Source organism: Sciurus vulgaris (assembly GCF_902686455.1).
Source record: "Sciurus vulgaris genome assembly, chromosome: 12".
Classification (NCBI taxonomy): domain Eukaryota; kingdom Metazoa; phylum Chordata; class Mammalia; order Rodentia; family Sciuridae; genus Sciurus; species Sciurus vulgaris.
In genome coordinates this window covers 110,229,851-110,255,028 of record NC_136473.1, presented here as the reverse complement: position 1 = coordinate 110,255,028, position 25,178 = coordinate 110,229,851, and the positions used below count along the sequence as shown (strand labels likewise).

General features: G+C 40.8%; 1 protein-coding gene and 1 pseudogene across 2 annotated transcripts in view; both read right to left on the bottom strand.

Annotated features, from left to right (window-relative positions):
- Positions 1 to 6,918: 6,918 nt before the first annotated feature.
- Positions 6,919 to 11,349, bottom strand: LOC306641431 (large ribosomal subunit protein eL8-like; annotated as a pseudogene). The gene is made up of 2 exons: positions 11,083 to 11,349; positions 6,919 to 10,454 (listed from the first exon to the last, which is right to left on the bottom strand). The product of its transcript is annotated as a large ribosomal subunit protein eL8-like (transcript).
- Positions 11,350 to 14,913: 3,564 nt separating this feature from the next.
- The window catches only part of F5 (coagulation factor V), a 65,597-nt gene continuing 55,332 nt past the window's right edge, over positions 14,914 to 25,178 (bottom strand). Inside the window, 7 exon segments of the mRNA XM_079107115.1 lie at positions 14,914 to 15,575; positions 16,906 to 17,088; positions 19,130 to 19,281; positions 21,682 to 21,826; positions 24,341 to 24,496; positions 24,912 to 24,950; positions 24,952 to 25,015. Of these exon segments, the coding sequence (XP_078963241.1) occupies positions 15,429 to 15,575; positions 16,906 to 17,088; positions 19,130 to 19,281; positions 21,682 to 21,826; positions 24,341 to 24,496; positions 24,912 to 24,950; positions 24,952 to 25,015 (886 nt within the window). The 3' untranslated portion in view covers positions 14,914 to 15,428.

Sequence of the window (25,178 nt, the reverse complement as noted above, 5' to 3'; positions counted from 1 at the left end):
GAATTTGAGCATTCACAGACTTATCTGTGATGGGTCCTGGAACCAGTTCTACATGAATATGGTGGGACAATGGTACCACACCACAAACCAGTTCTCCTAGAAAACAAAGTATTGAAATGCTGTTCAAATGTATTTACTAGAATTTGTATTTTTACTACAGGTCCCTCTAAGTGTGAGAGGTAAAAATACACATATTCCTCAGTTTATAGAAGGGAACTCTGAGAGACAAAGAATCTCCATCCTTCAAGGTCACATTATTCTCTTAGCATGAGTTTATTGGGAGCCTCAGGCATTGCATTCATGTCATAGGAAAACAAAGATAAGACCTTCCACAATCTCAGGGGGCTCATATGATGAATCAGTAGTGGAAATCAGTTACCCAAGATCCCACTCCAAGCTAGCCTCTGAAATCCCTCTAAATTCACAACCCATTTCACAAACAGAAAGCCAAGTTGTGTCCTGACAATAATTATAGACTGAATGACTATGCTGCACTATTCAGTAAAACACCAGCTCAGCTCATAAGTACTCTCCTCCCTGTTTCTTAAATACTTGACCCAGAATTTTGTAGGTAGTCATTAAGACATTGCCCCAAAGCTTAGCTGTTTCATGGAGCAGCTCATCTAAATTAGGGCTGCCTACTCATCAGCTGCTGGACTGTGTGGGCTGGGAATGTGGTTCATGCAGGTGAGGCATTGGCCACACCTACAAGTCCCTGTGGGAAAGTGCTCTGGAACATTCCCAGTGAACATTGTGCAGAGTCATTCCTCTCCTGACTCTGCCTGTCTTCTGTTACCCTTTGACACCTAATTGGAATGGCTGCCATCACTCATCCATCTCAAAAATTCCATCCTCTGTGAAAAGTTAGCATACCCCAAAAGAACCTATCTGTTGTAAACCATAATTCAGATATAATCAAATAACTACCTTAATCCTCTACTTGCGTTTATTAGAGTGTAGTTTTCTTTTTTTCTTTTCCCCTTTTGTGGTACAGGGCACTTTACCAATGAACTACATTCCCAGCCCTTTTTTACTTTTTCTTTACTTGTTGGTACCAAGGGTTGAACCTGGGGTACTTAACCACTGAGCATCATCCCAGCCTTGTTTATTTTTTATTTTGAGACAGGGTCTCACTGAGTTGCTTAGAGACTTGCTAAATTTCTGAGACTAGCCTTGAACTTGTGATCCTCTTGTGCCAGCCTCCTGAGCTGCTGGGATTACAGGTGTGTGCCACCCCGCCCCACTCCAATTGCAGTTTTCTTGCCTCTAGTATCTCTCCAGTCCAGGCCAATCTCCATACCACTGTTCAAATGATCTTACTAGAACCGAATATTACCCTTGTCCTGTCCTCTGATTAAGAATCCTTGGTGCTACTGAATAAAACAGAATCTCTTTAATTTCTGACTTTTGATAAACCCTACAATCTCATTCTCGACTAGCTTGTACTAATACGAGTTTTTCAAAGTATTTTTTCAGGAGTCTTATCTCCTCCACCACTACCACCTTGTCTAAGCCATCATCATTTCCTGCCTGGGCTACTGCACTATCTCCTTATATCTTTTTTAGCACCCATCTTTCCTCCTATAGTCTGTTTGCACAGCAGCTAGAATGATATTCCTAAAGCCTAAATCAGATCATGCTGTTCTTCTGCTTAGGTCCCTAATTCTGCTTCTCATTGGATTTGGAATTAAATTCCGAGTTTTACTATGGCTTGTGTCTTAGTCCTTTTTCTATTGTGGTAACAGAATCCCACAGACTGGGTAATTTATAAAGAAAAGAGATTTATTTAACTTATGGTTCTGGAAGTCCAAAGAACAATGGTGCTGGGCATTTGCCTGTATGTGTCTGGTGAGGGCCCTCCTGCTGAGGTGAGGACTCTCTACAGAGTCCTGAGGCTACATAGGGCCTTATGTGATGAGAGGGGCACATGGACAAGCCAGAGCCAAACTAACTTTTATGACAGACCACTCTGAGATAATCATTAACTCATGAGTCCCATTAGCCTCATGAATAGATAATCTACTCGAGGGCACAGAATTCATGACTTGATCACTTCTTAAAATGTCCTACCTGTCCCTACCTCTTAATACCTTATAAGGGGGATTTCATTTCAACATGAGTTTTGGTGGGACATTCACACCATAGCAGCCTATGAGTCCTGCCTGATCTACTCACTTGACCTCAGCTGACTGTGGCACATCACTCTCCATCTTTCCTTGGGAACCAGTCACACTGGCTTCCTCATTCCTTGCATGCAGCCAGTACACTCCTACCTCAGGACCTTTGTGTTGCTGTTCCTCTGCCTAGAGCACTCTCTTCCTACCTATGTGTACGATGCCTGCCTCACTACTTTCATGTTTCTGCCTCCTTAAAATAGCATGTGTCTCATGCCAGCCACTCTGTCCCCCACTCTGCCTTATTCGTCCCAGCACTCATTCCCACTTGCTGTGTTATATGCTTCCTTCCTTTTCCTTTCCCCCGGAATGGACAGCAGGAGAAGTGCTCGACACCTGCTGCAGCTGCTTGCTGATCTGGAATGGAGCTTGGCAAGCAGGCTCACGCTCAGTATGCACTGGTTGAATGACTGAATGAGGTGTCAGTTCCTCTTGGCACCTCTGATACCTCCTGGATGCTTGTTCTATTCTCTGTCCCCTTTCTCTTTAGGTTATAACATAGACAGTTGTCACATTTGTCTCTCTTAACCCTTTGCAGTCTATGAAATCCTCAGAAGCAGAGGTCTTTATCATCTTCTGTCAGGCCGGGCAGCCAGCAAAAACTTGTTGGAGAAGGAATAGAAGAAGTGAAGGTGGAAGAGGTGTGGAATGTACACGCCACAGTGGCCAGACTGCAACCCTTATTATCCCACCTTCCAGGAGGCTACCATACTATTGAATTCTGGCATTTTTTCATTGTCGTGCCACCAAAGTAGTAAAACATCCTCCTCCAGGGTACCATTTCTCCAGATTTCCCTCCCTTCTGCTTTCCTGAGCTCTGAAAGCTAGGCCTTGGTGGCAGATTAGCAGACGTTTAAAAAACAAGTCACAATGTAACAGTTCTCTACGATAGGCCTTAGCACAAACACTGGTAACCTGTAGAATTCAATAAGAAAAGAAAACTGATTTTCTTAGAAACAAGACTTTAACCCATCAACCAGCTGGGTGGTAGGAGTCTGTGGACCTCATAACAACTCTACAGGTCAATCTAAGGAGGAAGTTTATTGCAGTAAAAACACACTGGATTAGAAGGTGGGAGCCATGAGTTCTTGCTCAGGTGATTATACATATAGGCTCTGTGCCCTGGAAAGGTAGCTGCACTTTGCAACTCAGATTCCTCTAATGTAGGGATAGGAGCTACATGATCTCTGGAAGTCTTTCCAATAGAGAACCGGGAAGTTCTCTATTGATTCAGCTGGGTGATTGCAGCCAAGTGGTAGCAACAGATTGAGTCCTGGAAGAGGAATGCATTATCTCTTGACACCCATGACCTTGAGTGACAAGGGTATAATGACAGAGTCCGACACCTGGCAGAGCCTCCACCCAGGCATCAGATGCTGTTGTACTCCCCTTCTTATCAACACAACTGCCTTTGGCAGCGAGCAGCAGCTGGGCTCTTACCAGGATTGAAGAGGAGAAGAGGGGAGGGTCCAACCTGCTTCTAGCCACATGTGAGAGGTACCTGGGAAGGGCCTACTCAGGTCTGTAGACTTCCGACATGGAGCTCTGCTGTTGGATTTTTCTCTGACAACTAGAGTTCACTTGGCGAAGGATGCAGGGTGGGGACTTCCGAAGTTCCCAGGGAGGTTCTGGAGGTTGCCAGAAGCATACTGAGAGCAGACAGTCACCAGTGAGATGGCAGCCTGAATGCACCATCTGTGACTTAGCCGAAGCAGCCTCCTCAGTGTCCTGGATCAGACAGACTTCTACACAGAGCAATTTCACATGAGAACAGAACTAACTGGACTATTCAGCCATGCCAGGGAGTAAAAGATTTTTTTTTTCCGATATACTTTTCTTTCTTTCTTTTCTTTTCTTTTCTTTCTTTCTTTCTTTCTTTCTTTCTTTCTTTCTTTCTTTCTTTCTTTCTTTCTTTCTTTCTTTCTTTCTTTCTTTCTTTCTTTCAAGAATGCTTCTGAACTTTGAGAGAAAATGTGTTAAGTCCTGTTTTATAAAAACACACAGCCTCTTGTAACCTCTGAAAGCAGCATTCACTGTCACATGTGAATGAATCACATGTTGAGAAATCCTGAATAAACTGAAACAAGGGTGTGTTGATTTCTCTCATCAAATATTCATTGGTGGAAACATAATTGACCCAAGCAACTGGTCTCAGTTGAGGTGCTTTGACTTTCTCAATGCCACAGAGACAGGCTATGTCTATTAAAGTGTTTCTGCCTTGTCTCTCTCCTCTCTCTCACTCTTAACTGTGTGTAAACACATCCAAACACACCACCACATACTTATTTTCTCTCCTCTGGTTTAGTTGTTTTTCATACGATTTGGTGAAATAACTTGAAATGCTCTTTGATGAATGAAGGGTTCAAAATATTTCATGTAAAGTCCTCCCAGATAGAAGAAATTAGTAAGGACATACTCTTCCTACTTCTTAGTCTGAATACTGATTCAGGATCCCCTCTCCAGGTTTTCATAACCACAAATTCCCATTATGTATCTTCTTCTCAACCCTGATTTTGAGGGTTGAGGATTCGTGGCTGGAATTCCTATCAACAGAGGGAGGATATTTTGGGTTCTGGCTGAGGCCATCTGTTATGGGACATGACTTATCAAGCCACATGCGCTCATGCTCAGCCTGTGTCACATCCTGCCAGGTGAATAATTTCTGGACCTTGTACACACAATGTCCTCTCTGGAAAACTACAGGGATTTTTGTCATCAGGATTGAAGTGTGGTCTTTATCTTTCCCTGTCTCTTCTGGTGTTCTGAGCTATCTAATAAGTGTTCCTTGGTGGACAGATTTCCAGATTTTCATGACTTACACTTTCAGCCTTCATTAGAACTTTTTTTGCAGCTCATTTGCAGGTTTATAACATCACGCTTAGCTATAGATGAAGCATTCCATCCTCACCATTAACCCAGTTCTTCTAATTTGGTGTAGAGATCTTTAGATGAAACCAACTCTAGAGTCTGCCATGATCCACAGGATCAAAAATGCCAAACTTTGTATTTGAGTAGAGATATCCCTTAAGGAGATCTCTTGGTTCATGCTTTTGCATAACCCATACCATTTTGTATTTCCAAACTCACTTTCTCTGGCTATCCACCAGAACTCCAGGGTGAAATCTCTCTCTACCTCGAATGGTAAGAGAAGATCTGTAGACCCAGGATACTGTCTGGTGGTCCACCAGCAACTTTGACCCTCTAGTTCTTATTCTGGCAAGGAATACCTTCCTGTGCCTAGCCATGAGGGTGAGGACTTAATACAAGAGAAAAGTGCATGAAATTTGTGAGCAACAGATTATTCTGATCTTTCCTTTCCTCTCCCACTTTACCTAAAATGCCCTGGCTTAGTATGAAGAGCTTAAGCTCATCATCGGGCAGACCAGGGTTCAGGTCCTAACTGCCACTGCAGCTTTGACAACCTTGGCAAGGTCCCGTTCCCTTGTAAGGCTGCTTTCTCATGTATAAAACAGAGAAAATACCTGCTTATTAGCCTTGGCAGAAGGATTAAAAAGATTATACATGTTAAGTGCTCTTTAAAAAATAAGATCTCTTATTACGTAAGTACCATGCTGGCAGCTTGCAAGTACTTAGAAGAGCACAAAATAGGAGCTCTTTAAAATGCATGTGTGGATAGAACATGCAGAGTACATTTTCAAGTTTAGGTTTTGTTTATTTTGTCAGAGACTGGAACGTATGCATGAGCAGAAGGGACAGGGACAGAAGAGATTCAGGGTTTTATTTTTTTTTTAAAGAACTTTTTAATGACTTTATTGAGTTATAATTTTCATCCAGTAAAACCCATTCATTTTAAGTGTATCTTTCAATAAGTTTTGGCAAAATATACAACTACGTAATTACCACTGTAGGATTAAGGATTTTTTAAAAAAATAGGCCACTAAGGTCATAGAAGCTTCTGAAATCCGGAACTGAATCGCAAGTTTTGGCCTTAACTAAGAAAGAAGGTTCATCTTTCTCCCTTCAGGGAAGGAGGTAAAGTAGATGGAAATGCAGACAAAGAGGAGCGAGTGCTGGGTGGAGAGGTTCCCTGTGCGGTAAGAGACAAGGTCCTGAGAAGAGGTGAACCAGATGGTCAGACTGTGCAGGTGCTGGGGAGTAGCTGACAGGGCTGTGTGCAGATCCTGTGCTGCAGCCCGTCCAGCTGGGAGAAGTGGGCTGGGGACTTCTTAGGGTGGGGAGAAGGGCAAGGGATGGAAACAAGGGTTTTCCAAGTGTCTGTAAGCAGGGTTGCTGTGCCCAGGGTGCTCACCCCTTAGGGAAGAAGTCAGCAGAGGGCCTGAGACAGCTGGCGCCTTGGCGGATTCTAAGGTAGGTGGGGTGATGGTGCTGAGAGCTGAGACACACGGGAGATTCTGCCCAGGGGCTTTAACATTCTTAGGCCACAGCTCAGGATCTGCCCACTGGACCAGCTGCTGAGGTAGAGTGGAATGCAGACTTAGAGAAAGTTCTGGAAAACCACATTTAACATCCTCCACATTCACGTAAAATCGAGGATGTGAGGAACTACAGAACACTGTTAGAAAGGGTGTTTTTAAAAGGATGACATTAGTTTTAAGCAGGGCAGTACTTTAGAGGTATCTACATATTGGAGGACAAAATGCATTTTGATAAAATAAGCCACAAAAATTATTATTTCAAAAGGAATAATAGGGAAAAATAGGAATAATAGGGAAAAACCTTTTATCTTGTGAATGTTGAATAGTGAGTAAAGTGTTAGGGAGAGGAGTGTGTTTTGGGAGGACAGGAAAGGGTTAAGTATAAACCTGGCTGTGTTTACAAAGCTGTTATAAATGGTCCCTTCCTAAAACAAACACCTGGTTTAGGGAGCTTATTACATTTTGTTTCATAATCTAGGTTATAGTTCAGATGATTTCAAATCTGGGAGAAGCTGTTTATTTAGAGTCTGCTGTGCTGAGTGTATGACAACAAACCACAAAATGTTAAGAAGTTAGTTGCCAGTCAAGTGTTTTGACACACACCTCTGATCCCAGCAACTGGGAGGCTAAGGCAGGAGGATCACAAGTTGGAGGCCAGCCTGAGCAACTTAGTAAGACCCTATCTCAAAAAATAAGAAAGGCCAAAGATGTAGTTCAGTGGTAGTGTGCCCTAGGTTCAATCCTCAGTGCTGGGGGAAAAAAAGCTAGCTACTAAGAAGAAAATAATATGTAATTAGTCAAATGGAGCTTTAACAATTAGGAATTTGTAAATAAGTGTGAGTTTTCTCAGGACTCTGCTGGATGATGCTCTCTACAGTACCTAAAACTTCCTTTTTCTATAAATGATTAGCAGTAAATATTGTGTAATTGAGTTGAAAGACTCCAAATGTGTTATATTCATTTTCAGGAAAGATACTAGAATTGGCTAATCTGCACTAAATGAAGTGTAAAAGGAAATCAGATCATGTCTATACATGTAACATTGAATGTTGATATCTTTACCGCCATCTATGAAAGACTAAAGTATTTTACTACCAAAATAGAATGGTTCTCTTTTTCTATCTTGTAGCAAAGAAGTTAGGTTAATGGAAATAATTTTCTCAATTTGTGTATTTTCCTCATTAATCACTGAAATATTTGACTTCTACTGATACTTGCTTACAATAGAATCTGATGCTGGAATACAACAGCTTTGCAAAAATGTCGTTGTTATACCTTGCAGAACGTACAGTCTGAGCTTATTGCCACCAAATGTCTGTAAAAATCATGATTTAGAGTATCCAGTATTTGCGATATGAGCTGTGGTCTGTAGGAAAACTATACTTACAGACTGTGAAGTCTACCTTTGGCACAGCCAGACCAGCAGAGAGCCAAACAGTAGACCATGGAAGAGTAGCCTCTGAAGACCAGCTGTACTGAACAGTGCTTTGGTGGAAGCCTTCAGCTTCTGAGGGCTGCACAGGGAACAGTCTGCTCTTGCTGAAGGCACCGTGCATATTACATGGTGACCTCTTTCTAAGGTCCCTTGGGAGAAATTTATTTTTAATTTTACTCTGAAGAAAAGTGTGCTTCTTTTGAACATTTTGGGGACATTGTATTGTATAACTAATAAGGTTTTCCTTTCTGCATTGACTATTAAAAATCCTTGGTTGATTCCAAGTTCATTCAGAGCAAGGTCAAGGGCATTCTGGTAAGCATTATCATGGTGACCTCTTTGTGCTTCCTGTTTCTGTTTCTACCTCTAGTTTTGCTTTTTCTTTTACTTTAACATGTTATCAGATAGCATTTTGTGTTATTTTTAAAGCAACCTGAAATATTAGGGGAATGAGATAAAAGACAAATACCATTCATTCATATGTACATAAAACTACATTATCATTTGGGATTTTATTTTTACTAAGAGCACTGACTTTCCAATTAGCTTTTCATCCAAAGAAATATGAGCATTTTTAATTTAGAATGTTGGCTGCTGAGAGGGCAGAGAGGGTGCTTTATAGTACCTGGCAAATAGCAAACCATACAATCACCACCAGCCAAAATTTTTAATGACCTATTTGCTGCATTGCAAAAAAGTACAGTCTTCACAGTGCATAGAACAATCTAGCATGCTGATCTTTCTTCCTGGTTTAGTCTCTGGCAAAAATTATTCACCTCTCTTGGTTTCATTTGCTTCATTGATAACCAATTTTTTTTTTCTTGTAGAGAAATGTTTTACTTCATTCTATTTGAAATTTCCAATTTTTGTGTGGATATTTTTTCTGAATCTCATATGAGGTCTAAACTTAGTAAGTAAACTAATGTTAATTGTCCCTACTCCTGAGAAAAACATAATCAGTTCAGTTAAATCCACTGAAGAAAGTCCATGCAAATTATTCAGTTATTTGTTTAGTGCATAATTAAGGCTTGACCTGTGTGCAAGTCCCCAGAACTCTAAGTGCAGTTGACTGCCACCTCCTGGGAGAAGCATCAAGTCACAGGTAGGAAATAGAGCAGCAATAAAAAGTAATGAGTGGTGGATGGTGGTGATGTTTGCACAGTGGGAATGTACCTGAGGGACTTTGATACAATATAGTTAAGATAAATAGACTAGTAAACCTATAACCAAGGTTCATGCCAATAAAAAGAAGGTAGAGTAACAATTATCTGTACATCATAACACATTAAGAAGCTGTCCCAAAGTGCAAAATGTGAAAGTGCAGATGATTTGGGAGTGGTTAGGATGTGGACTTGTGGTAAAACAAAGTAAAACCATTACATAAGCACTTTGAGCTCTTGTGATCTTTCAAAGATCCCCTGTGATTGTCTCATCTCTCTGTCAGTTCCTCACATGTGACATGTTTATCTATCTTCTTCCCACTCCAGTGCCTTTCTCCAGTCACCCTAAGCAAACTAAAATTATGTCCAATGTAGTCATCTTCCATAATATTCCAAAGGTGAGCTGTTTTCAATCTGGTCATCACCATCTATCATTCCCAATTTGCAGATTAGGGGTGTTTTGTGTCCTGGTGTGTCTCCTACCCATCCCGATATTGCTGGGTCCACTCTGGTAGCTATTGTTGTTTATTTTTTAAAAATTTTTTTCCAAGACACTGGATGGAGGATAATTTATTATTTTTATGTACAGAAACCCAACAGCATACATTTATCCCAGATTCGTGGCAAGGTCTTTAGCCTTTGCCTTTCCCAGCTTGGCAATGCCAGCTACAGATTTGGGACCCAGGACGTTGCCTCCCCAGTGGTGATGGATCTCATCATATCTGTCATTGTAGTTGGTTCTGATAGCTTCCACCAGCTCAGCCAGAGCTCCTTTGTCTTCCGAGTTCACCTGTGTGAAGGCAACCATGGTGCACATCTTCCTGTGAACCAGACCCAACCTGGCCTTCCCCTTGATGATGCAGTAAGGGACTCCTATCGTGCGACACAAGGCAGGTAGAAAGACAACCAGCTCAATGGGATCCAGGTCGTGCAATCACCACCAGCTGAGCCTTCTTGTTCTCTACCAAGGTGGTGACAGTATTGACCCCTGCTCGAAGGACTGGTGGTCTCTTTGTGGGGACGTCCCCTCTGCTTTCTTCTCAGCCAGGGCCAACAGCCTCTGCTTCTTCTCCTGCTTCGTCTCTGATCTATACTTATGGGCCAGCTTAAGCAGGTGGGTGGCTATTTGGCGGTCCAAGGCCTGGGTGAACTGGTTAATTGCAGGGGCCACTTTCAGCCGCTTATAGAGAATAGCCCTTTGCCACTGCAGCTGGATGTAGCAGTGCCACTTTACAAAGCAAGTAAGGTCCCTTTTGGGCCGGATGTCTGTTGCGAGCAGTGAGTAAGAGAGGAATCAAGTTTGGTTCCAATAAGTGGATTTTATTTATGCAGTGCACACTCAACTTAACATTCCTAGTAATAGCAAGTCACAAATACATTGAAGATTCTCTCCCTTGTTCACCTGGAACCCAGTCCCCATGGACTTACTCAATGCAACATCTCTTAGCCAAGAAGCCAGTCAGCAAGACTGAGGGGATTCTTCTCAGCCGTAGCCTCTCTCAGCTCCTTGGATGTCTTTGGATGTCCTCGGGTGTCCGATAAGCTGGAGGCTGGATGGCAGTCATCATCGCCAGAGAGGTGGTCAGTCATCTGGCCTCAATGACAATGGTCCATCAGCAATCAGTGATAGTGTGGACAGCAGCCAGGGTAGTCAAGAGACAGAGTGACGTGGAGTCCTCTGGTCACGGTGCTGCTGACAGTTTGCTCCAAAAGTCCAGGGGTTTAAGTAGTGATTTTCAGCCCAGTCATGCTCTGGTCTTCATTGATAAAGACCAGAACACGACTAGACTAGGAGCCCCCACTCAAATCATAGATAAACATGATCATATCGGCATTATTCAGGAGTGTCATCCTGCCATACAGCAAGTTTGTCACCAGGAGCCTTTTATGATTTTAGCTTTACAAGTTCAGGCAAATACCAAATATAGCTTATTATTATTACAAAACACACAACTATAGCAATTCCTATTATTTCCTTGTCTCTTTCCAATGTCCTGTCCAATGCCGAAGTTCTTCAGCCTCTTCTTGGACAGCGGGTTCACCACCTTCTTGGCTTCCTGCTTCCTGACCACGTCGGGGGCCGGAGCCACCTTCTTCCCTTTGGCCTTCTTTCCTTTCGGTATCTTGGGCTGCTGGAGGAGAAAGCTATTGTTGTTTATTTTGACCTTACAGACACACTGGATTTATGACCATGGTAAGGAGGGAAGGGGAGGTGCGTTACCAGATTGAGCTAGAGACAGCAGGGAGAATTGGTGGGTATTTTGGGGAAAGTTTACAAGGTCCCAAGTTGGAGCACAAAGCTCTTCTCTTCTAGTCACCTAGGTCAAATCTTCTCCAGAAGCTTTCAAAGTCTCACTCCACCCCTAATCCTCGGGGTATAATATGTTAGGCATTGTAGTTTTATAGTCTCTGTTTGTTTCTTATGTTTATTTGTTTTCCCTGTCACACTGAATGATGTGCTGGACAGTCTTTTATTTCCTTTGTATACTCTCCCTTCCGAAGCTTATCATAGTGCTTTGTTGTGCAGATAGAATGGCTTAATATTTTTAAAGAACAAATTAAAATGTTAGTATATCTAGAGAAGTTAATTAAAATTATTGTTTTAATTTAATAATTGAAAAAAAATTAAATTATTTTCTTCGCATATACCAAAATGCAAAATCCATATGTGTTTTGATGTTAACAGTTCATACAAGTCAGAGGTAGAAAAATCTAAAGCTCTGTAGTCCTTCCCAGCATAATACCTGGGAATGAAAAACCTTGTTATCCAGACGTTGACCATGTGTCACTCCAAAAGTAGTCATTTTGTCTGTGTCTCGCTGTCTGTCCTACCTCTAGGCTATGAGAGCATAAGAACTTAGAAGAATTAATCGTGCAGAATTTTCCAGTTGTCTATTGGGGGGGAAAACATAAAAAGGTATTTTTAAGTATGTTTTAGGCTTGCTGCTTTGGGGCATGTGTGAATTGTACAGTCAAAAATATTGCCTGTGAAGTGTTACTTCTTGGTCTAACCAGAGAAACAAATGGTGAAATATTCATGGCTCTTGGGAGGATTCACACTATTTGGCTCTAATTTTGGTATAATGGTCCCAATCTCAGCAAATGGTGCTTATTTAAAGTCATTTTAAAAGTAGACTGGCATTTGCTGAGATAATCCTGGAGAAAATGGTTCCATGTTTCTTGATGCTGTTTTGAATTGGTGATTCGCTCATAGCTAGTCTTGCCCAACTTTTCAATTGGAATGACTCATAATGTTTAAAGTTTTATCACTTTGTTTCTCCTCCCAAGTCATGATTTCTCTCTGAGTCAGTTTGCTCCTTTCCATAGCAACAGCTATATTATGTCAGGAGAATAGAACATGAAGCCAATGTTGTAATTGCATCTAAGTAACTTCAAAGAGAGGAATAAAAGTGGAAATGTCTTTTACTTCAAATCAGATGTAGCCCAAACATTTTATTCATCCCCAAATGTCTGCCTGTCTGGGGGGATGAATAAACATAAACATAAACGTAAATAAAAGATCCATTGTATGGGAGAGAAACCAGACTGAAAGAGAAGCTGGGAGTATGATCATCTGAGATTATGGGCTGTGACAGTCCTAAGCAACCAGCCTCAGGCAAATTGTTACCTTGGGGCCTTATTCTTCTAACGCATTGAATGACCAATTGGACCTTATGCTCCATTGCCATCTTCTCCCTTCCTATTTGCCATATGTTTTAATTATCCTTTTTGTGTCTCAGTAGCTTCTAGATCAAGAGAAATCCTGACCAATTCGGCAGTAGAGAGCAGGTTCATTATTTGACGGGCTCATTGCAAAATGAAAATTTTGGGTTTCTTGTTTAAAAATGAAGGATTTCAAGGGGGATGACAGCAGAATTGACCTAAGCATGGGGTCTTTCTGCGCATGGGCCTTCTGTGACTGAACAGAGACTACATCTGTGAGGCCAACCCTGGAGAAAAAAGGGAATATTTCCTTTAACTTCAGACACTCTTTTGCTCTTAACAAAATAAAAACCTTAGAGCACTTGTGGTGGAATAGTGACATGAATCGTGAAAGAGAAGAAACAACAGAAATACCAACCAGAAAGCCAGTGTTTGGGAGACTTTGGAGTTCTCATGCACATTTGCAGTGCTCACCCCACCTGAAGGTGCTGTAGGTAACTTTATTAGTTTATGAAGATCCAATGAATTTCAGCTTCTGGTATGCACATCCTCAGTAGCCCCTCCTACTCTGAATCTTGCCTGACCTGTTCTTGTTAACTTGCATTAACCAAAAGAATGTGACAGAGGTGAGGTTGCACCTGTTCTGGGCCCAGCCTTCCAAGATACTGGAAGCCTCTGCTTCCTAACCCTCACACACCTGCTTATAGGGCCTGAACCACCATATAAAAAGTCCGCTATGCTGTTGGAGACATCAAGTGGGAAGACTGTATGTGGAAGCCATGTTGTGAGAAGAAGACCTGAAACTACTTGGAGAGGGGAGAAGACTGGCTGTGATAACACTCAGCTGAGCTTCCTGATGACTCCAGCTGCAGCGGTTGTCTTGCTATGACCTCAGGAGAGACTCAGCAGTAAAACTGCCCAGCTGGGCCCAGTCAACCCACAGGACCATGAAAGATGATAAATTTGTTGGTGACATTATTGTTTTAATTTTTTTTGTTTAAAATCATATGTGTATATATTTATGGTGTACAGTGTGATATTTTGATATATGTACACATGGTAAAATGAATAAATTTAGCTATCCATTATATCCCTTACCTCAAATACCATTTGTTTGTGGTTGTTGTTTTAAGCATTGAGTTTGAGGTGGTTTATTTCACAAAACTAGATACTCTCCACAGTGACTATTGTATGTGACTTCAAGGATGCCAAAACCTCCTGGCCGCACAGAGTCTTCAGGATCACTGGATCCGAAGTTCCTAGGGAAGGGAGTGTTGAGAAGCTACTGGAGGAAAGAAGAGGAGGAGATTGCGGCCACAGAGAAAAGGGCACAGAGAGAACACCTTTACCGTGTGCCCATTTGGCCAAGGGCCAGTTACAGCAGGAATAGCTGCTTTTGAGCCAGCAGTTTAAATAGTGTTTTACAGGTATAAGCCTTCCCTTAGGTGAACCTGTGCTGAGACAGTGCCAGCCAGAATGAAGCCAAAGCCATTCTGTTTCTCCCACAGTTATTTTGGTTTTGCTTCATGTCTGTTTTAGTCAGCTTTTTTGCTGCTGTGTCTGAAAGATCTGACTAGAACAATTGTAGAGGAGGAAAAACTCACAGTCTGAGAGGTCTCAGTTCAGATAGCCAGCTCCATTTTCAGGGCTTAAGGTGAGGTGGAATAGTGTGGTGGAGGGAAGCAGCTCACATGATGATCTGGAAGCAGCAAGAGACTCCACCCACCGCATACTAAATATGTACCCAAAGCCAGGCCCCAATGCCCACTCATCTCCTCCAGCCACACCCCACCTGCCTTCAGTTACCACTCAGTTAATCCCACCAGGGGGTTAATTCGCTGATTGGATTAAGACCTTCACAACCCAGTCATTTCTCCTCTAAACCTGTTTTGCACTGTGTCACACATGAGCTTTTGGGGGTCACCTCAGGTCCAAATCATAACAATGTCCACCAACTGCTTGAACATTAATACTTGCAGCCAGTCCCAAGGGAGACCAGGACAGATGCACAAGTCCAGTGGGACACTCAAATCATGTTTCTTTCTTTGCTTATGTAGAAGGAGCATATCATCATCATACAAGAAAGACAGGGCACTTCAGGCACTTATTTCACATGGTAACATTGTTTTTCTCTCTATCAGAAGCTACAAACCATTTTTAAAAATCCTTTTTCCTTTGTTCATAAATCACATTTTTTTTAAAGTGTAAGAATGAAAGTTTTCCAGGTCTATTAAGGGTTTACAAAAGTAATCAATCTTTTATTAATGTGTGTAGGATTTGAAAAAGCTATAATGAAGCATGTTATGTACATGAGTATTACTTTGTATAGAGTTTTTAATCATTGTAAAAGATGTCATCTTGTTGGTTCACGATATTTTCTCATCTCTATTAAAATGAATGTAGAAATAATAGCCACTGTCTCACTGAATGGCAGCAATGAGTTGCATTATAAGCATTTCTTATATAAAATTTTATTCTCTAATAGAAGAAAAGAAATAATGGAAAATTGTTAATATTTAAAATAGTCATAAAATACACTGTCCTCATTAAATGATTGGAGGTATTAAAGAGTCTCTTCTGTTTTTTCAAAGAATCAATTCTAGTAAATGTCACAGCCAAAGAGCTCCAGGCGAAGTGCGATGCTTTGGTTCCATGTTTTAGGAATGATGCGGATGAATCTGGAAATAATTGGCGGATTGAAAAAATTCTTAACATGTCCTTTGATATTACTGTTTCCTTCAAAAATCTGAAAGCAAAATAAGAGAAAATCCTTAATATTGGTAGAGTTAGTATAAAAATCTTACACACATTTTTAAAAAAAATTTTTCATTGAACCTGAGGGCATCAAACAGTGCTCTCCCAGAGATGATCCTCACTATGAAGTCACAAGCCCGGCAGACTCCTTTTAGGAGTCATACCTGGAGAACAGAAAGGCAGTAATAAAATAAAACTTAAAAATTGAAAAAAAAAATGATTTTTCATTTCATCAATGATCTGAGTCAAGTGAAGGAAAAATAAATCTGACATGGTGCTGGGGAGCAGCTGCAAAACCATCTCTGCTCCTCACCCCTTTGTAGCTATTGTGACTTTGAAGAAGTTAGTTATATTCTCTGGTTCTCCATTTCCTCTTGGCAAAATGGAGATAATAAAATTCTGTGGCACAGAAGGTTTGAAAGTGTACATACAACGAGTGCCAATAAATGTCAGGTAATGGACACCAGTAAATGATTAGCTATTACTGGCATTTAAATTAAAAATGTGGTCAGGCATTTTTGTTCATCCTTTTTAGAATATTCTTTATATTCTCAACTGAACTGTTTTGTAGGGTGTGTGTGTGTGTGTGTGTGTGTGTGTGTTTATCCCATCCTTAGCAAGTTCTCCAAGATAGACACACACACACTGTAGAATCCAAGTCACTATTTGGTTTATGACATTGATGCTTACCCTGTTACAAGGACAGCCTCATAAAATGAAAAATGGGTACAGATTCATTAATAGAGAAAGTGCTGAGCACCTGATGAGAATTCAGTAGCTCTCAGTTCCTTTCCCTGTGTAGCGTCTCCTCCTGGCTTCAGCCCAATTCCCGTTCCTCAAATACTAGGCACATCTCTGTGGTGTTGCCTCTGGTAGCATTTTAAACCACCTACTAAGATGTAAGAATGTTACAGAGCAGTTTGTCTTGCAGGAAAGTTAGTCTCCCCATCAGAAAGGATAATAGTTGTTTGTTTAATAACAATATGGCATACAAAGGTTTGTAGTCTTGGGCGTTCAATCAGTCACAAATACCAAGTACATCTAAGGCAATGTTAATGTGGTATCATTTCAGTGGAAGGTTTTCTGGATGCCTGTGCCATCTTTCTCAACCAGACTAAGTAATTTTGTCCTATTTCACAGGTGGTGCAGTCAAGGCAGAAAGGTGATGTGCTTTGTCCCTGTGCCAAGACCAGGCACCTGCAGACCTAGGATTTAGAAGATGTAAAGAGGTGGTACACATTGATGCACATGTGTAAAATGTAAGGCACCATATCCTTCTAATCATAGCTCCGTTTTCAGAATGCCTTCTCTTGCCAACATACCTTGTCCACCATGGAGGATTTCTGCCTGTAAGGTTTCCATTCCACACCCTGGTCACTGTAGTGGATGGTGTAGCTTTTCACGTACATTTCAGAGGACAGAGACTTGCAGCCCTGTGTTACAATTGCAGTTATCTTCTTGATTTTGAGCAGATCAATTTGTAACCACTGTTTGTTGTTATTAGCCTATGAAATGATAAAAACACAGGGATAAGGAAGATGTTGCAACCTTGCTTTTTTTTTTTTTTTAAGACAGAGATATTCAGAAATGCACAGAACTCAGAGTTTTCCTTTTCTTTCTCACCTTTAAGATTCAGTCTTTTAGAAGCCTTCCCTGTCTCTTCTTGTTTTTGCCACAAGTATAAATTTCTATTGATGTATTTTATACAATGTGCAATAATTATTTGCACAATAATTGTTTGTGTCCTCTACTGGTTGAGAATAGGGACTTATTTAATTTTGTTTCCTGGTATTCACGACAATGTGAGGAATACAGTTGGTGCTCAGAGAAATAGTTGTTGAATGAATGAATAAATGAATTTTCCTTCAGAATATTGCTAAATTATCTGAAAATCCTTAAGCGAGTTTGTTTAAATACTATGATGAGCCAGGTGACACACATCTGTAATCTAGCTGCTCAGGAGGCTGAGGCAGGAGGATAGCAAGTTCAAAGCCAGTCTTAGCAACTTAGCCAGACTGTGTCTCAAAAATGTGTGTGTGTGTGTGTGTTTGTATATACACATATACACATTTCATTCTAGTAGAAGGTTAAATGAAACATATTTCTGACTCAGAATTCCAGATTGTAAATGGCAGAACTAAAAATTTAAAATAAGCATTTTATCTTTGGGTCTTCATTACATCACAGAGACTAAGAGCAAACTATATTAGCAAATTTTTTAAAAGGGTATAAAATGGAGGGTGGAATAACAAGGTTTACAATGTACAGGTCCAAAGAATTATCTAGGAAAGCTTTGGATGACAGCTCTCTTTATTTTTTATATTATTTTATAAGTATAATGTAATATTATGATTTTAATCATTAAACTTCTGTAGGTGCCAGTTTGCCTCCTTTCAGGGTTACAAAACGAGGTGTTTGGGCTGCTTGCAAAGGAGGAAGGAGCACTGACCTGCATCCTGGAAGAATGGGATTCCAGTCCTGGTTCTAACACCAAAAGCAAAAATGATGTACTCTCCTGAGCCTTTAGACTTGAAAGGCCTAGGCAGATGCTTCATTAACCCTGCCATGTTAGCATTCTGTGATCTCATGATGGGCAGAATGAGTTTGAAGGCACAGACATTTGTTCCCAAGACTGGGCTGGATCTAGTCACACCATAGGTCTTTCCACTCTAGAGACCTAATTCGAGGGCAGGGTATGGAATTCTACAGAGGACCCAGGAAATTGGACCCTAGCTACCTTAAGAGAAGGAGCTAGGAGGATGCTAAATTGGGAATTTGGATTTAATTGGTTAAAGGGATCATAGCTACCCATAGCTACCCTATGCCACTCTGCTTCTTCTGGTCAGTTGAACAAAGAGGTAAAATAAGTCAATTATTAACAGTTATCCTAAAATTAAGTCACCTGAATTACTCAGGGATTGATATCAGGGGCAATATAACTCTCTTGAAGGTGTCTCTTTATCTTAGGTCACTGATTTATAGTCCTGGTTTTGTAACCATGACTCCAGTTGTGTCAAGGAATGTTATAACATTCTTGAAAAAAATTGGAACAAAAATGTTTAGATGGCACACTAAAGAAAGTGAAAAATATTGCTAACTTGTAAAGAAAAAATAAGAAATGTGGTAAATCTAAATCATTCATTTATCAGTAATGCATACTGGTCTAAATCAGAAACTTGCAAATCGTTGTCATGTGCTTGCATTTATGTGTTGTGTGTGCTGCTTTCAAGCTACGAAGGCAGAGTTGAGTAGTTATGAGGGAGAATAAATGGCTCAGCAAACCTAAAGTATTTTCTATCTGGTTCTTTGCAGATAAATGTCCCCTCCTGGTTTAAGTCAAGGCTATAAAGCAGAAACCACAGAGATGAGAAATGACTTCTCTGAACCAAAGTCATAGCTATAGCTATTGATCAGCAGATATCCTAGACTTTCAGACCTAGGATTTTAACCTGCAGAGACAGGAGATGACACTCCTGCTTCCCTCTGTGGTGAGGCCACGTTTTCTTCTGGGGGCCAAGAAGACTGCATTTGAAAGGTCTGCATCACCTTAGCTTGCCAGGCATTCACACGGCCCTGGGCATTAAGACGAGCTAGGGAAGGCTCCCAGTAATCTCCCCACCAAGATTTTTTAAACGAGGAAGCTGTGATTTGCTTGTTTTCTATCTTTCCACTTTCCATACCCAGAGGTGTAGAGCATCCTGTCAAGAGAAAAGGAATGTAATGAGTTATGCAGCACCAGCATCTCCTGTATGGCGTTTTACACTGCAGAAGACACAGAGAAAGCATCTCTACCAAGTACAACAAAACGACACTGAACATTTATTGAATTCATGTGTCAAACACTACTCTTGGGCTTTGAATGTATTATTTAATGCTCATAATTATCTCCATTTTACAAATGAGAAGACAAAAATACAGCAAGAAATAGTAACTTGTCTAACATTACACAGCCAAAAGAATCAGAAACTGAGTTTAAACTCACTGACACCAAATACCATGTTCTAAATATTTAAACTCCAGTGCCTCCTTCATTAAGTGGAACCTTTAGTCTTTGCTTTGAGGCAGACAGTATTCTAAACTATCCCTGTGTTGTTATGTGCTGCACAGTGACCTTTGGGTTAATGGCAGACTGCATGTGCAATAGGTCCCATTAGTATAATGGAGCTGAATATTTTCTGTTGCTCAGTGATGTCATAGCCCTCATGATATCATGACACAGCATGTAATTCATGTGTTTGTGGTTATGCTGGCCAAATAAATGACTGTTATGCTGATTGTATAAAAGTACAGTACATACAATTATGTACAGAACGTGATACTTGATAAGGGCAACATGTTACTGGCTGTGTATTCACTTTTAACTATTATTTTAGAATGTACTCCTATGTAATGAAAATAGCTACTGTAAAACAGTGTGTCATGTTTTGCTGGCAGTAGCCACACACATCTTGTTTTCTGCTTCTCCTGATGCAATCAAAATGGCATCAAGTGATTGACCTGTACCATCTAGGTTTGTGAAAGGACACTCTTTGAGGTTTTCACAGACACAAACTGCCTCATGGTGCATTTCTCAGAACTTATCCTTGCTGTTAAGCAATGCATGGCTGTGTGTAGAAAACACTGTTTCTTCTCCCAACAAAAGCTACAGAGAATGTAACAGATCCTTGATAGTGACCATTTAGTACTTTCCTTTCAACTCTTTGAGTGTGACTCATGTTATGCACCCTTTGGAATTTTGCCAAGGGGTAACTTGGCAACCAGGCAACCAGGCTGACCAGTTGTGTAAGGAGCATAGCTAGTGAGTGAGCCTCACTGACTGCCCATCCAGGATGATTTGTTCTTGCTAGTGCAACGTGCACTCATTTTCTTGAAGTGATATCACCCCCCCCCCCCTTTCTGTGTGTGTGTGTATGTTTGGTAGGTTGGGGGTGGGTGACAAAAACCCTAAAAGGAATGGCTACTACTGATGCTAATTATACACAAGGAAGTGAAGTATGAACAAAGTAATGCTTCTTGCATAGAAAAGAGATGTCTAAATTAACAGAATCAGACATCACAGGATAATTTGACTGTATGATCTGAACAAATCTACAATTTATGCCATTTACTGTATGGAAAGAAAAAGCCCCGGTTATTTACAAAACTGTTTCAAGGAGTAGTCCTGCCTGCACAAAAGTTGCCTTTTATATGGAGGTGTTGCATACTGCAGCTATCTGGACATTGGCAAAATGCCCACGTCCTTATCCTTCACAAGTGTCAATGATATACTGCTCCATTATCTGCTTTGATAAGAAAGTGATTCCAAGGTTCAGCTGCTTTCTCCACTGAGCATCCCAGCTCCTTATCTGCCCCTAGGAGTGTGCTGTAACTTCCACCCAGAGCGACACAGTGAGTTTCCCCTGTGCCTCTTTTCTGACCCCTCACCCCAGTCCTGAGGGGCCAGGATCAGCCAAGTCCGGGGCCAGTTGCTTTACTGGATTAGCTCAGAATGTTAGGCAGATGACATTATTTTCTGTGTGTTTTGAAGTGAAAAATGCTGGACAGCACTGCTTTAAGTCAGAGAAGAATAGTTGATAAAACTCTTAGGCATCCTCGCTAGCTGTAGTAGAATTTCATTATGACTATTTATGATTATCTAGACTTTTTTTTACACTAAAATACAGCATCCCCTAAAATATAGCAACTTACAAAGAAAAGACTTGAGTACCTACATAGGTACAAAAGAATATAGAGTGTGACCTCAAAGTTGGAAAACAGAATCAGATTTCAAATATTCATTGAACAGCAAGATACGTGAGTAACATTGTCGAATATTTTTGTTACATAAAAGTCTGTGTAGCCTGGAGGACTTTGGAAGAGTCAAAATTAGTTCAAATCTCAAGTATTTCTTGCTGATAATGGATTGATGGAGCTAATTTCAACCTAGGACCCTCCCATCGTGGGTCACTGAGAGTTTACCTGAGTAGAGCCTCTGATCATGGAGATTTTTCTGGAAGCATAATTCATGGAAGAGATCTAAGAATTCTGCTTATCCTCCATGGCCCCCAATCTTGTGCCCTAGAGAAGCCAGTGAGAATATAACGCATCTTGTGCCTTACCATTAACTTCACAACCTTGCAGCTCCAGTCGAAGGGTAGGTCTGTTATAGGATCTTGTTGGAGAGATCCTTATATATCTAGCCACAATAGGTGGATCAAACTGGTTCTCTTTTATTGTAGAGGCATCTGAATTGCCATCAAAATACTACAAGAAAAGAGGAAAGCTTAGTCATGTAACAATTCTCAATAAAATAATTTTATAATAATATTTTGATTTAACAGTATTGTAATGTTAAGTTTTCATGCGAGCTGAGTCATTCAAATCAATTTGATCTTAAAAAAAGAATTGACTTCTGCCAGGTGTGGTGACACACCCAGTGGCTCAGGAGGCTAAGGCAGAAAGATTGTAAGTTCAAAGCCAACCTCAGCAACTTAGTGAGGCCCTAAGCAACTTAGTGAGACCCTGTCTCAAAAAAAAAAAAAAAAAAAAAAAAAACACAAAAAGGGCTGGGGATGTGCCTCAGTGGTAAAGCACCTCTGGGTTAAATCTCCAGAACCAATAATAATCATAATAATAATAGTTATTATTATTATTTATTATTATAATTGACTTCCACTTCCAGGAAGTTGGTATAGATATACTTTGCCTTGTTTCCTTCACTACATACAACTAGAATCCCTCCCTGGACATTGTACACAAAAGAGACAGAAGAAGACTCTGAAAGGTGGAGAGAAAAGAGGACTGACCAGGGTTCTCAGGGCCCAAGGGACAACATGGAGGTGGGCTCCCTGAGTTTCCTTTTTGCTTCATATATCCCAGTCTGGAGAAGAAATCAGTAATGTGGAGACACCATTGGGTATAGACAAAAAATTACTCAACAAAAAGCCTGCTTTCTGTCATCATCGTACCGGGAAGAGGCAGCCTGGCAAAGAGTTATAGACAATAACTGTTTTATAAAAACCAAGCAGCACGAGAAAACTGTGGCCCCTTCCCACCCACAACAGTCAAGGTTGAATGGGGAGCCAACGCTTAGGGTTGTGAGACTGAAGAGGTACCCTCAACATCCCCGTTGGGGCTGTGTCTGAGAAGGTGAAAATAGGAACCAACCCAGGACTTTATCATCTCCAGCCCCTCATGAGGCTTCTGCCCCTGCAGCAGAGAGGAGAAATCTCCCCTAAGATGCCCACGAGGCCCATTGGGAAGCCTGGACTTTGACCTTCACCTGACAGTAACCAGACTGTGCTAGAGCAGTGTCAGGAAATTCCAGTAGGTCAGAGCAAACACCAGTAAGACTGGAAACAGAAAAACAGCAGGGAACAACCAACGAAAGAGCTGGTTCTTGGAAACCATAAACATAAATGGGCAAATAGAGAGCACGCCTGATAAGTTAAAAACAAGAGGAGAGGCAATTCACAACATCAGGTGAAAACAGGCACTGTCAGTACAGGCTGGTGAGGGCAGATCCCACAGACGCCTCCACACACATGGCTTGGGACCTCAGGAAGCAAGCAGATTTATTAAAAATGAAGCATCATGACACACCTAATGTGAAATGGATCATTTGAATATTGTTAATGAAATTGAATTTATGATTTTAAAAACTCCAAATGAAATCCCCAGATCCAGAATGTTTTGCTGGAAATTTCTTCCAAATGTTTAAAAAATTAACACAAATTTGTAGAAATCTCTTTATATGCTCGTCAGTTTCTTCTGTGAGTTTGGTATTAATGCCCTATCAAAAACAGGCAGTACCAAAACTATACAGTGATATCACTCACAAATGAGTACAAATGCAGAAATCCTTAAGTTACAGACCCATTTGCAGTCTGTGTTTTTCTCCCAATGTGGAGTAATAAGAACCATAACTTAAGATTTTTATGATTTTATGATTTTATCTGTTATATTATCACTAATTTGGCTATTAGAAATAGCTAAATGATAATGTAGAAAAATAGTAATTAGTAGATGATTTACACAAGATATAAAATGAGACAGATTCAAGGTTCCTGGTGTCATAATGGCAGACAAGATCACTGGTGTCCTTGCACTCAGGTCATTTCCTCTGGGGAGGGGAGTGGGGGCAAGGGGCAGGAGCCAGACTGTATACCAGCTCAGGCATGGCCTCAGGCATGGCCCCAAGTGCGTCTGAGATCATACTGCCTCAGAGCATCACTGGCATAACCCTACTGTTTGCTTCAGGTACCTTGAATTGAAGAACAGAATAAAATACAATAATAAAATTAGAACTCTTGGTGGCCAATTTCTAGCATGAGAGCTCTGAGGAATAAGAGCAGAGATTCTACTGTACATTGTCTGCCAACATGATACATCTAGGTGCTTTGTTTGATGATGAAGGAATTTTTTTTTTAAGTTTTGTGGGGTTTCAAAGTTTCAGCAGCTCTGCTGATCCTTTTAATTTGTATACATAAACCTATGGTATCACCACATTCCTCCGTAGGACCCTTAGAAAGCCGTTCACATTTCTAGCACCCACAAAGCTAATTTAAAAAGAAAATACATGTTTTAGTTGTAGGTGACACAGTCCTTCATTTTACTTTTATGTGATGCTGAGGATCAAACCCAAGGCCTCACGCGTGCTAGGCGAGCATTCTACCACTGAGCCACAACCCCAGGCCCCACAAAAGTAATATAAAAAGGGCACAATTAGAGTAACCATGGGGTGAGTCCTGAGATTCAGACAGAAACCTGTATACAAACCATCACATTCTTGGTGCTGTTCCCTTTGAAGATCTGCCAGTTGGTGCGGTCGGAACTGTAAGCTACCTGGTACTCAGTAGTGTAGCAGGACTTGAGGTAGTGTTTGGCTCCTTGGGTCTGGATGCCTGTGACTACGACTTCCTTTTGCATGTCCACCTGCAGTGTAGGAACACCAGCAAGCAGAAGTCCTTGTCAATGAGTCACATATGACCTTAACCCCTGGTGCAGTCAACTCTCTTCAGAACTCCAGAATCAACCTTACGGTCTCAGCAAATTCATACATGCAATCCATATGTAAGCTCAGAGTGCCTGACTTGAACCCAGCTAAACCACTACCTACTGTTGTCACTTTGGGAAGTTGTTTATACCTCTCTGTCTTTGGTTTTTCATCTATAAAATGGGATATTATTAGAACCATACTCAGAGTATTGATTTTGAAGATGTAAAAATATTGAGAATAATGTTAGTTGCTGTTTCCCTTACTAACATTGAAAGAACAACAAAAAGAATTACTAAATCACAGTCATTTTATTATAATAGTAGTAAACATTATCAGGTTAATAAGACATACCTGGATCCAAGGCTTAGAGGCAAATTCTGTTGCAATTTTTTTCTACACTCCAAGCATTATATGATCCAACATTGTTTAATCTTGCTAATTTGGGCTCCAATAATCTAAACTTCAAAGGAAGGATAAAAGCTTATTCTGGATTTTTGAAAACAACAATAGAATAATTAGGCAATATTCTTAAGTGAGTTAAGTCCAGTGGGAAAACAGATCCTTGCAGGGTCTGCTCCCTTTAGGAGAGCAGGAAGTTAAGAGGGTCCTGATACCAAG